Raw genomic sequence first — 12,766 nt, 5'->3', positions numbered from 1 at the left:
TCAAAATGCTTGGTCCGACTTTCTGGAGATGTGCTGAGATATGGAGGAAAGCTGAAGATGGAGAGAAAACGTATATAAATCTTCTTAAAATGCAAAAAAAAAAAAAGAAAAAAAAAAGAAAAAAAAGAAAAAAAAGAAAGAAATGGTAGTATGAAATTAGTAGTACCTGGTGGACTAATAGAGATCTGCGAAGTGTGCTCAAGGATCTGGGAGAATGCAGTTTAGGCGAAGATGGTGATATGTATGAAGGCACAGGCGAGCTCAACGAAGAGAAGGACGCTGCCGCCGTTGTCCACTTGCCCGAAGATGAGGATATCGATGATGGAAACCTCACCCTTATTCTAGAGTGGAAACCCATTAACAACAAAATTAGTACTATTTGAGTAGTGAGTAGTGAGTAGTGAGTAGTGAGTGTATCATGTATGCTTAATTCACTCACTTGTCATGCATCTCCACGTGATGATCAGTTTCATCCATGATCTGCTCCTGCAGAAGCTCTTCCAAGACGTCTTCCATGGTAATGATGCCGATCACCTCTTCATCGATGAATCTGCTCGTCAGAGACTCAAGTTCCTCATTCGAGATGCTCCCATGCAAGTGCTCCCTCAATATGTCCAGAGATGTAGTTCGGGATGGAGTTTTGCACACCTCCAGAATCTCTCTCTCCCCTATCTTATAATCCGACTCGATGATGATTCTTGGTGGATCACTAACACTATCGCTTCCTTCTCTCACATCCGACTTTACCACCACCGCCATGTGACCATGCCCCTCCTGAAACAGCTTCAGCACCTCGAACAACGACCAACTCTCATACACCCTCAGGATTCTCCTGATCGTTACCTTTCTTATGGGAGTCTCCTCTGCTGGATGGTACAGCATCAAGTTTTTAACAAGAATGAGGCCGATGATGTTGGCTGGATTGTCCGAATAAATCGGTATTCTGCTGTGGCCCTTGCCCGAGATTGTCTTCATAGTGTGGCTTCAGCAACATAAATTATTGGAGTGAGTGGAGATAGATAAAAGAGTGGAAGGTCGATGCTTACAGATCGAGTTTGGAGTTGATGTCGAGGGAGAAGGCTTTGGACAATGGCGTCATGGCGTCTTTAGCCTTCCTCTCCACCATGCCTAACGCTCCGCTTATGATATTCGTTTCGTCATCTGTCAGATCTCCGCCTTTTCCAGCCTGAAACATACAATGCCAAAAAAAATCTCAACATATCATCAAACACATACTTAATTGCGTTTGCAGAACCTTAACGCCGTGCAAATCCACCAATGTTTTCAGCTCTGCTCTTCTGAATATTAGGGGATGGTTTTCTCCAAGAAGCCAGTCTAACACCTGCCCAAACCTAAACTTGTTACTCCTCGAATTGCAAGTATGTGACTTGATGTTGGATTGTTACCTTACTGACAGGATACGATACAGGGCTTAATATTAAGAGCAGGAACCGAACAAAAAGAGCCAACTTTGCGCCGAAACCCAAACCATGCCTTGTGCACACAGCTTGAGGAATGACCTACGTGCACCAAATACTAATATCATGAGAGAGAGAAAGAGAGCCTATTAGCCTAAGATTTATAAATAGCATCACCTCTACAAAAGCCACCACAAGAATGATTGAAACCAGAATGGCAAACCAGAATGGAAGAATTCTATCCAGGAAAAGGGGAAGAGCCTGTACAAAAAAAAAAAAAAAAACTTCAGTCTATTGAGATCAACATCCTTATACTCAAAGTAGCAAGCATACCTCGGTAGCAAGGGATTTGGCAATGAGCAGCGTACATAAGAGGAAGCATTCATTCTTGACAAGGGGAAGAACCTTAGCTGGTCACAAAAGCAGTCGAAAAGTTAGTACTACAGTTGCAAATTACTTCTATCAAACAAGAAAATGTAGGTAGATAACAAAACCAGCATTCTTCCGATCTTTGGGCAAGCCAGCCTTCACAAGGACTTCAAGATCGACCTTGCTGTGTGATAAGAGCCCGAGACTAAGCCCAGATGTGAGGCCCGCAAATACAACCAGGCCTGAGGAGACTACAACATCCATCCAGAACTGTCTGTCACAGCATCGTATGTATTCTTCTCCCATTTTGCTTACTCTAACTCCAACATTACAAATTCAATGTACCTTATACCACTAACCATAGTTGAGAATCAACAAAACTGGCATTTCAAAAAATAATCAAGGGACTGCCAAAAAGGGTGACATTTACAATACACTTGGACTGATTAGTAGTACAAAATATACAGCATGAATGATAAACATTCAATTAACTTGTTAATAGGCGGCCATATTGCCCCAATAAAATGACAAGAAATTATCGTTTGGACACTATGCAAAACTGGAATTTAATTACGCATATCATATACTAGTATATATACAATAGAATATTTGGAATTGACGAGATTAATGGGACAACACCTACATATCAATTAAGTTAGAGAAAAGATTTAAGATTTGGAATTTTGCAACACATCGAAATGTCATCTACTAATGTCCCATTTGTTTTGTGTCTTTGTTTATTTGCTTTGGTTAGTTATTAAACATCTAAATAAGTGAATAAGCTTGGGTTGGGCCTGATGAAACCAAAATGAACTTATAAAATTGTGAGATCTGAATTGGACTTAAGAATCAGCTTGTGTGTACCCAAGTGCTTTATCTTAATCAGCTTGTGTGTACCCCGGTGATTTGCCATGAATTAATTCAGTAAATATAGAGCACAAGCAAATAAAGGTTATAGAGTGTGTATGATCATTTTGTATCTTGAAACAATTATAGAGCATGAAAGGTTAAATATAATACGAATATGTCTACAACTAAATGCTTCTCGATTTACAGATCCATGTGCCATTGGAGATTAGTATTGTTGCACAATAAACTTGGTTTTGATAGCCTTTAAAAAAAAAAGTATTTGTAAATTAATTATATGTTTGGTAGAGAAATACAGATTTAAAAGGAATCCAGGGGGGAAATAGAAATTTTAAAGAATCTACTAAGGTGCTTCCAAAATCTCTCTCCCTCCCGCCTAGCGGCTTCAGTCTTCAATCTATGAGGTTGTTCGCCGGGAAAACGGAAACTACCATGGATGATGTCGATCGTTTGTTCCAATGCTTCAAATGTGGAGTCTCTCCTCCCCGTAATGTCACTCACATCCCTTTTTCCTCTATACTAGCAGTATTTAACAACTTCATCCCACTTTTGCTTATGTCTGGATTTTAATTAGAGTTGTCAATTTACAATGTTCCATTTTTAGAATCTGCTATCAGAGAAAAACGAAAAGGAAAGCGAAAGTTAAAGCAACCTAAATCACAAGAACCCCCAATTTCTGCAAATAAGAGTGTGAATTTGAAAACTGCCAAACAGTTCTCTCCGGTTGTGTTCTACGGTTCTCCGCATGGGGTTCCTCCGAAAAGGCCTGCTCGTTTGCTGAAGCTGTTGCGTGAAATTCGCATTGATCTCGCCGAACAAAATAAGCTAAGGTAAAATCTTTTGTATTAATCGGGGTATTGCCATGATTATTGGTGGCTGAGAATTCGTATCAATGATGTTTTTGTTAGGGAGGATGTTTGGACTACTTTTCCAAGGCAAGATGATGCGATGAAATTCGCTAAACAGCACGGAAATGTACGTTTGTTTAGCTACCAAGATCATATGAATGGTCAGAGGAGGTTTCTTGTTTCTTCATACAAGGAGTTCTGGCGGAGGTTAGTTTGATGCTTTTCTAGTTTTATCTCATATGTGTGGCATATGTACATAACTTTGCGGCTGTTTGTCTTATACAGGTATAAAGAAATGAGTTCAAAATTTCGTCACCATTATGAAGTAATTGAAGAGGTAGTGCCTTGCTTTTTGCCTGAAATCCAGTCTTAAGAAAATGAGCTCGATAAGTAATTTTGTTATTAGATTTTAAAGTTAAACTAAGTTCCACAGTAAAAAACTCTTCTTGTATTCTGATGATTAATTTGTTTTTAGGCACTACCATGCCACCTCTATTTTGATTTGGAGTACAATACAAAGGAAAATGCTGATAGAAATGGAGATGAAATGGTGGATCTCTTGTTAATTATCACCTTCGATGCATTACTTGAGAAGTATTCCATCCAAGGAAGCGAAGATTTTGTTATAGAGCTTGATTCATCAACTCAAGGTAATACATTTTCCATCTTCTTGCCACCCTATTTTGTAACTTACGTCTTTCTCTGATAATTACTACATGGGTAGCTGTATGTTCTTACAATATTTTATTAACATCAAAGCATGCTGACAAATACTTGCTTACTCATGCATAGTTTTGTATATTGAGTTTTATCTTGTTTTCAGTATTTATTTAATGTGTTCACAGATAAGTTCTCTCGTCATTTAATCATCCACTTACCCAAGACTGCATTTAAAGACAATTCACATGTTGGTTCTTTTGTTGCTGAGGTATGTTTCCATTGGAATTACCAGAATGGTGTATCCTCTTCATAAACTTTATGTCTAGTCATTATATGTTTGTTAGCAAATGAAATCAATATCTTTTGGTACTCTTTGTCAATTATATGTCTAGTCAATTATTTTGTCTAGTCTTGGTAACTAGAACATCTCCACGAGTATACTGTGATGCTGTTTTATTAAGCAGTTATTTTGCAACCAGTGAATTGGTCATTAACACTAATTTTCTATTTTTTCGAAATAGGAATGTGGAGATGTATTTTTTGGTTTGTTCTGTTTTTCACTAAATGTCAAAATGTCTTACCTCTTCATTTTACTTTTTTTTTTGCAGATATGTTCACGCATTCATAGTTACAGAGGAAGAGATCAAAATTATAACAAACTATTAATTTCCAAGGGTGGCAATTCCATTGATAGTGATTTCCATCTTTTTGTGGATACAGCTGTTTATTCTAGGAACCGTTGCTTCCGACTACCCTTTTCGTCAAAAGCAGGGAAGAACTCGGTTCTTCTGCCCAGTGGTCGTTTTAGATGTAAGGACATGGTGAGGACTTTACAAACATTAAGTTGCAATTCATCATCTTATTGATGTATACCTTGATTGCCTTAAGTGATTTGTATTTTCGAATTTCTGCATACGCTTTACTAACCTAAAAATCATTTCAACAATATCAGTTTCAGTTTTTACTTTTTACTTTTTATGCTTATGATAGTTTTTAAGGACTTGAAACATGTGCTTCAACTTGGAACCATTTATCTGTTGCTTGGTAGCTGGACGTGCTCAGTTATGTCATAATCTGTTAACTTGTGCAAAATCTATATATTTTTTGGGAATCCTATAAATATTAAACAATGATGCAACTTTTGTGGCAGAGTGAAGAAGAAATATTTATGGCTTCCTTGATTTGCAACTTGGATGTTGATTCTGCCAAACTTCTGATCTGCAAAATGGATTTAGATTGTGTGAAAGCCTTGCATTTTGAGACTGAGGTAAACATTGCTTGCTCCATTATCTTCTTCTTCATGATTTTTTTTATTGCTCTCTCAGTTTCTCTCTCTCTCTCTGTGTATGTGTGTTGTGTGTGTCTCTCTGTGATAATATTAACACTCAATATCTCAAAAATTCTTTGTAGCAGATTCCCAATGATATCCAGAGACATTCTGAACGCCTCGGAAAATTTGATATCAATGCCTGGACAGCAGATCCTTCAACAACTTGCTTGATGGAAAAATCACCATTCCCAGCTCTGGATGCTTTTATTATAGCCATTGCTTCTAATGGAAATGTACCAGGTGTGCCATTGTCACACAACACCGTTTCTGTAGCCATTCTGTATCAATAGTAGTAGTAGTTAATTTAATGATATGGTACCTGTTTTCTGTACTTGTTTCTTTATGTTTCCCTCTATTCCTTGGTCATATTGCTTCAACATTTTGCAGGAAAAATTCGAAGCTGGTGCTGGTTTTCAGAATATGCATTGATCGTTTACAGTATGTCCAGAAACCGATATTGTGAACGAATTGGCAGAGAACATAAAAGCAATCATGGTATTTTCCACTTTTTTTTATTTGCGGCTAGTATATTGAAAATTTCTTATATTTTCTGCAATAATACTTATATTCCAACATAATTGTTATGATTGCATATTTTTAAGGGGCTCCTTGGTACGATGGAATGGAATGGGGTGAAGGTTGGAATGGAATGAAGATAGGAATGAAATGTCAATTTCTTTGGATTTTTCCTTTGCATCTTCATCTATTCTCTCATTAATTCCATCACACCAAGCAAATGAATAGAATGGAAGTAGGAATCACATACCATTCCGCCATTCCATTCTATCATACCAAGTTATAGATAAATTTGTATAGTGACAAGCGATGTTTGTTTCAGTTATATATGTCGTTGACCTGAGAAGAGCTCTTTATTATCAAAAGTGCCATGATCCAGATTGCAGAGGTAGAGTATCAAATACATTCAGTCCATCTCATCTTTGAAACACCTTCTAACATGTTAGGATTTGAGTTGTAACACACTGTTGGATGCAACAGGTTATCGATCTCCACTGCGTGAAGTCCCCGAGGATGCTATTCCTGATCCAGTTTCATTCTGCAATCTTCCAAGAGGAAATGACACTAGTTTTGCTGGTGATGAGAAATTAATAGACAGCTGCAGGAAAGAAGAATGGTGGATTGAAGCTGTAAGAGTTGCAGAGGAGGTGGAAAAAATACAGACAGCGTTGGATCTTACTCAGATGGTTAGCATGCATATTGTATATACTCTCCATCTAACAAGTCCCCATTCGTTTATTTAGACTAAGTCGAAACCATTTTCTCTTGTCTAGCAGGATGAAGCAAGTGAAGAAGATGAAAACTGGTGGATGGCTGCTGTCAATACAGCATCAGAGACTGAATTGAGATACCTTCAAGGAACCTAGTAGCTCGGGCCATATTAATCCCCATTTGTCATCGACCAAGTTATATTCCAACTACGTATAATATATGAAGTTTAGTAAAAAAAATTCAGTTCCATAACATTTGAAATCAAAATGTTAAATTACAAAGTTCTAATTTTTCTCATCTATCACATTCGTATATAAACGTAGCCTTTTGTGATATTTAAAATGATAGTGTTTTATTAAAATAATAAAAGAAAAAGAAAAGAAATAAAAAACTTAATGTAATCGTTTTGAACATCATTAAATGACAACATTTTGTAAGTGAATGAAGCTATAATTTTTTGATTTAATATTTTGATAAATTAATCAAAATTTAACTATTTAAATCAATTATTAACATGTTTATATAAATATTACTATCAAAAAATATTCGGATAAGTGTATTTATTTTTGTTTTGATTTCAAAAGATACTTAATAAAAAAAGTGTAAATATTGTTTTAGGCCCAAATTGAATGTCTAGATTCAATGAATTTATGTATTTATTTAGTACTATTAGATTACAATTGAGATATGTGTTTAATCTAATTGCATCATGAATTCATGATTATGTATTTCTCCATCATGGAGTATTGGAGTATTTATAAAATATTCCAATTAATATATTATAATAATTACAAAAATAGTTATGTATACGTAACTATTTTTCTGTAGTAATTAAATTAATTGAATACAATTGATGAATTTAGTAATCTTTAATTTTTTTTAATAAAGAGGTACTCCATCTATATAATTTTATATCATTATTATTATTTAAAATAAAAAATACACTCCAAAATCCAATTCACTGCTTAGAGCATCCACAATGGCGGCGGGCGGGCCGGCTAGCCGATTCCCGGCGCTGGCCGGTCCGCTCGCCGAACCATTGTGGGCGGCGAGCGCCAAATCGGCAAAAAAATAGGCGAGCGCTCGCCGCCATTGTAGGTTGGCGATCGGCGAGCGATTGGCCAGCGGTTTTTTTATTTTTTTTAATTCCAAAACACTATATATACGCAATTTGAACGTCATTTTCATTTGCACCGCTTGTTTTAACGAGTATTCTCTCTCTCTCTAAATTTATGTACAAGAGCAATAAGCGAAATGAGTAACGCGGGTGATAGTGGATGCTGAGGAGGAGTTCGAATGGCAAGTGTTAGAAGAGTTAGAGGCCTATACGATCCGCGAGGCAGAGCGGCTGTTAGAAAGGGCCTTGCAGCCGCCGCCGCAGGTACCTCGGCCCGTTGTCCACCGCCGAACAGTGATTGACCGGGATCACGTAGCTGCACATCAGCGGCTATATGACGACTACTTTGCGGAGCGGCCCGCGGTTTGGGGACAACCTGTTCAGGTGGCGTTTTAGGATGCGCAGGGAGTTGTTTATGCGTATCGTTAACACTTTGGAGCGTCGATATCTATGTTTCCGCTTCAGGCACGATGTGGCTGGCAGACCCGGCCACTCAACTATTCAAAAGTGCACTACGGCAATCAGGCAGGTTGGCCTACGGAGGCGCGACGGACATGTGGGACGAGTACCTCCACATCGGTGAGACGACTGCCCTGCGGTGTTTGAAGTATTTATGTCAGGGCGTCGTTGAAATATTCGGTGAGCAGTATCTTCGAAACCCTACCCCCGAAGACTGCCAGGATCTGTTGCGGATGCACGGGGAGAAGCATGGGTTCCGGGGATGTTAGGCAGCATAGTTTGTATGCATTGGGAGTGGAAGAACGGTCTCGGCTGCTTGGAAGGGGTTCTACACCGCCGGCTACAAGGGAAAGAATCCCACGATGATCATCGGGGCCGTAGCTTATTATCGGCTGTAGATTTGGCATGCGTATTTTGGGGTAGCCGGGTCGAACAACGACCTCAACTCGTCGCCCCTTTTCAACAAGCAGTGCCAGGGCGTCGGTACGGCCATCAGTTTTGTCGCCAACGGCAACCGGCATGATATGAACTACTACTTGGCGGACGGGATATACCCTAGGTGGCCCGTCTTTGTGAAGACGATCAGATGCGCAAATAAGGACAGGAAGACCTACTTTGCGGAACGGCAGAAGTCGGCGCGCAATTATGGGTCCAACGCGTTTGCGGCATGTCAACTGCATTGCTGTTATAATGTACGTCTGTATTATCATGCACAACATGATTGTCGAAGATGAAGGTGTACAAGTGACTAGTTGGGCCAACGACGATAATGAAGCCGGTCCAAGCCAAGGCGTGGCCGCCGCCAACATACAACGGGGGTACCTCACGATGAAACCGGCCGCCTCCAGGTACATGGCGACATGCGCCAAGTGGATGCTCATATTCAATTCCAAAATGATTTAATTGAAGAGTTGTGGGCCCTGATTCGAAGTGGCGGTGGTGCAGGTGTCCGATTCATCAAAGCTGGATGTCGAAATACTAGAAAGCTTCTTCATCTCTGCATCGGAAGTGGCCTCCTGCAGCAGCCTTGCCGTCACAGTGACGGCGGAGCATCCGTCGCTGCTACTGCTCGGTAAATTTTAACCGCTGACGCTTTGCCTGAATCTGGAAGGAACAATTCTATATCTCTCATTTTTAATCGGTGTGTCCGGCCTCGAAGAAACCCTAACCTCCCAGAGATGGTGATCCTTCGAATTCAATCGTTGTCGGTGTTGTTTCCCCTGTATGGTTGAGATAGGTGCAGGAAATTTGTCTAATCCGCCGCGGTTCGGCTCCGGGTTGAAATTCTCGTTGTTTTTAGCGGGATGGTGGCGGTGTACGGATTTGGCGCGCTGAAAATCGGAAGGGTGGGGAGTCGAATTGGATTGGACTAAGGGGGCATGAACCCTGAGCTCACGTCCCTCACTCTTGACCGGCGACGATGCGGCTCCGCCGGTTAAGTCTGCCATCATTCTCTCTCTGATTTTCTTTTTATTCCTTTGTAATCTTCGTTTGCAATTCTGATTACAAGGATTTGGCAATGATTAAAGTAGAGGAAGACGATAACCCCAATGTAAGAAGAGAATGGCGTAGGCCAAAAGAGAAGATTTTGTAAATGGCAATGATTTATGCTTTTGGAATGAGAGTAATTATGTGTGAAATGTTTACTAATTGATAATTAATAAGAGATTATTGTATACAATTTCAGGTCCTATTCTAATGCTTATAGCATCCTAATACAAATCAAGATTAAATCTCCACCATTGGATTTTAAAATGAGTGGATAAGATTAAAGCTCACAAATCTCAATAAATAGTAGACAAAATATCAACAAAAGGGTAATATCGTCATTATGTTATCATATGATAATTTTCGTGGGTGTTTTTTTATATCAACATTGTGTATTACAAATATCAACAATATGACATTAGAATATCAATACAAGACAAGAAAAATATCAACACATTTTTATTGAGATTGGACATGCATAATATTGAGATTTTTTGTTGTATTTGTTGATAAAAGCTGTTTATCAACATGTACGAAAATTGAAATATAATTTATCAAATTTCATCACCCGAACATCGTCGGAACATATGCAATTGAGATCTCGTTGGAATTCTTATTAACTTATCTTTAATTTGATATATTTTTTGCGAAAAAATAATTTAAATTGAGAGAGTTACGTAAATTTAAAGATTTGAGATGATTTTGAGGAGAGAGAGTAGTTAGTTATAATTACTACATATAGGATTTGACATTAATATCCTTTTAATTTAATTAATAATTATTTAAATTTAAAATATATTATACTTGGCATTATATTAACACAAGATCTTCTAATCTAATGATTAAAAATTGGTCTTAATTTGCGATTGGTAATTAGTTAGCAATTGATTATATCCCTACAATTTCATTCTTAATTTACGGAATTGATCATATTAGTGGACAATTTAATATGTATCATATGTTGAATTTTCTACATTCAAAAAAATAATTAACTGTTTAATGAGATAAGATATGTTTCTGAATTTTCGAGAATTAGTTTCTTGATTCTTGTTAGTTGGACAAATTTCCATTAATTAATTTTTTATTTAATTTAAGTTGGGTGTTCACTGTGATAAAAAAAACCCACAAATAATGTCTCAATATCAATGTGAAACATATTTGTTTTTATAAATATCATAAACTATTTCTTTAATATTAGAATTTTTGCAAATTAAATACCTCTAATTATAGATATTATTTTAATTAGTAAAATGAATTGTTTAAATTTTTCAAGTAAAATTATTATTTAATATGGGTAAACACTTTTATTTATAGTGATTCATAATTATCTTTAAAAATAGTATATATTTTAATTTAATCTTAATTATAAATTATGTATTTCGTTCTTTCGATTCATTTTTATTTATTACTATGTTTTTCTATTTTAGATCTTTAATTTTATTTTGAGATTTTTATTTTAATGAGACTGATTAAATGAGGAAAATGTTGACTTAATTAGCAATTAATGAGATTTATGGATTCCTATTCATTCTTAATTTATAGTATAGGATTTACGAGAATAATTAGCAATTTACCATATATAAATATCTTGAATTCTACATCCCAAAAAATAATTATTGTAGCGGGAATAATGCTATAAATTGCTGTTGTCTGAATGTTATTTTTAAATTTACATTTTGAGCTACACTTAAGTAATTCATCAATATTTATTTAATAACTAATTGAAGTTAAATTGTTATTATATTATAAAAGTTGGTATTCACTGTGATAAAAAAAAATCATAGAAACAATGTTTCAATATCAATATGAAATAAATATAAATATTAATACAACTTGATAACAATAAATATAAATTTTGTTTCATATTTTGAAAAACTTAGTTATTGGTATAACTCCCCGTAAAAGTTTTACAATATAAATTATTGATAATCTAAGTCTTTTTAAATAAAATTGTTTGAATTACCGGTTATCATAAATTCAAAAGAATATCGATTTATGTTCCAAGTTTTTATACTTTGATACATGAGATGAATACTATGTAAAATTTTGAATAAAATAATACACACAACTAAATAGAAATTCCAAAATCTATTAATATTAATATTTATTTATTGATTCATCATTTATTTATTTTATTGTTCACAACTTCAACATATTAAACATTACAAATTTTGATTTTGATTATTTTATATTGATGGTATTTTAGTAGTATTGATTATTGAACAACATGTATTGTTAAAGTATGATTGAGCTCTTTATGTATAAATCAAAAGTATTTGAAATCACATATGTGCTTCTATTATTTTTATTGTAAACTTTTTTAATTTTATGTTTTTAGTTGTCTAATTTGATCTATTTTTAATTTCATATTAATGTATCATTTCTTATATTAGTTTATTAGTTAACAATATGATAATTAGGGGTGGGCTCATTAAAAACTTGTGTGGGGGCTATATTTAAAAGAAATATGACAAATATATTTTTGAGTAATTTAGATATATTTGATATGGACTTTTACATAATTATTTTTATATATTTTGAATAAATTTAGGCAATAATTAAATCTTCGTGTATCGATATTTCACTTTATTAAACACTAAGGTCATTAGGATTTAATTAGAAATTAATAGTTGGATGAAAATAATTCACTACTTCATTTTTATATTTTGAAATATTAGATCAAAATCACATTAAAATCTTTTATTTAATCAGACACTTATGTCATTAGGATTTCATATAGAAACCAAATAGTTGGATGAAAGTAATTCACCAATTAATCTATCTATTTTGTGATATTAGATCTTGGCCAAACTGAAACTTTATTTTATCAAACACGAATGTCATCAACTTTTGGCTGCACCAACTTCAACCACCTGGCACAAGCAAAAATCTCCTTAGAACAAGACATTTTAAAACAAATTTAAGCCACTTTGAAAATACCTCTATGGACTCCACAAACAAGGTGTTGGGCTGTATCAATATA

The 12,766-nt window shown here is 35.6% G+C and overlaps 2 protein-coding genes across 5 annotated transcripts; one reads left to right on the top strand and one right to left on the bottom strand.

Annotated features, from left to right (window-relative positions):
* LOC125209926 (DUF21 domain-containing protein At2g14520-like) lies at window positions 1–2,093 on the bottom strand. Its single transcript, XM_048109503.1, has 9 exons — window positions 1,913–2,093; window positions 1,752–1,828; window positions 1,596–1,679; window positions 1,407–1,520; window positions 1,256–1,342; window positions 1,047–1,186; window positions 440–982; window positions 167–341; window positions 1–51 (listed from the first exon to the last, which is right to left on the bottom strand). The coding sequence occupies exons 1-9, from the start codon at window positions 2,091–2,093 to the stop codon at window positions 1–3; spliced, it is 1,452 nt and encodes a 483-aa protein (XP_047965460.1).
* Window positions 2,094–3,007: 914 nt separating this feature from the next.
* Window positions 3,008–7,016, top strand: LOC125214205 (DNA-directed primase/polymerase protein). Of its 4 annotated transcripts, none has more exons than XM_048115127.1 (13): window positions 3,008–3,141; window positions 3,259–3,484; window positions 3,563–3,709; window positions 3,788–3,839; window positions 3,978–4,152; window positions 4,348–4,430; window positions 4,771–4,983; window positions 5,313–5,429; window positions 5,576–5,732; window positions 5,880–5,987; window positions 6,331–6,396; window positions 6,489–6,694; window positions 6,785–7,016. In XM_048115127.1, exons 1-13 carry the CDS (start codon window positions 3,054–3,056, stop codon window positions 6,872–6,874), a joined length of 1,728 nt encoding a protein of 575 aa, XP_047971084.1. In that variant the 5' UTR covers window positions 3,008–3,053; the 3' UTR covers window positions 6,875–7,016. The 4 variants fall into 4 exon arrangements, with proteins under 4 accessions (XP_047971084.1, XP_047971082.1, XP_047971083.1 ...); XM_048115125.1 differs by having other exon boundaries at window positions 6,782–7,016; XM_048115126.1 differs by having other exon boundaries at window positions 5,573–5,732.
* The last annotated feature ends 5,750 nt before the right edge of the window (window positions 7,017–12,766 follow it).

Source organism: Salvia hispanica, chromosome 3 (genome assembly GCF_023119035.1).
Source record: "Salvia hispanica cultivar TCC Black 2014 chromosome 3, UniMelb_Shisp_WGS_1.0, whole genome shotgun sequence".
Taxonomy (NCBI): domain Eukaryota; kingdom Viridiplantae; phylum Streptophyta; class Magnoliopsida; order Lamiales; family Lamiaceae; genus Salvia; species Salvia hispanica.
Note: the sequence above shows the minus strand (reverse complement) of the source record. Positions and strands in the feature narration are given on the sequence as shown.

What these genes read in the sequence shown, in the direction of transcription:
- LOC125209926 (XM_048109503.1), bottom strand. Translation starts at nt 2,093, where the DNA reads ATGGGAGAAGAATACATACGATGCTGTGACAGACAGTTCTGGATGGAT. An exon ending in CCAAATCCCTTGCTACCGAG is followed by an intron (nt 1,680 to 1,751) that starts GTATGCTTGCTA and finishes TTTTTTGTACAG; the next exon opens with GCTCTTCCCCTTTTCCTGGA. An exon ending in ATCAACTCCAAACTCGATCT is followed by an intron (nt 983 to 1,046) that starts GTAAGCATCGAC and finishes ATGTTGCTGAAG; the next exon opens with CCACACTATGAAGACAATCT.
- LOC125214205 (XM_048115124.1), top strand. Translation starts at nt 3,054, where the DNA reads ATGAGGTTGTTCGCCGGGAAAACGGAAACTACCATGGATGATGTCGAT. An exon ending in GCCGAACAAAATAAGCTAAG is followed by an intron (nt 3,485 to 3,562) that starts GTAAAATCTTTT and finishes TGTTTTTGTTAG; the next exon opens with GGAGGATGTTTGGACTACTT. An exon ending in TTGGTTCTTTTGTTGCTGAG is followed by an intron (nt 4,431 to 4,770) that starts GTATGTTTCCAT and finishes TTTTTTTTGCAG; the next exon opens with ATATGTTCACGCATTCATAG.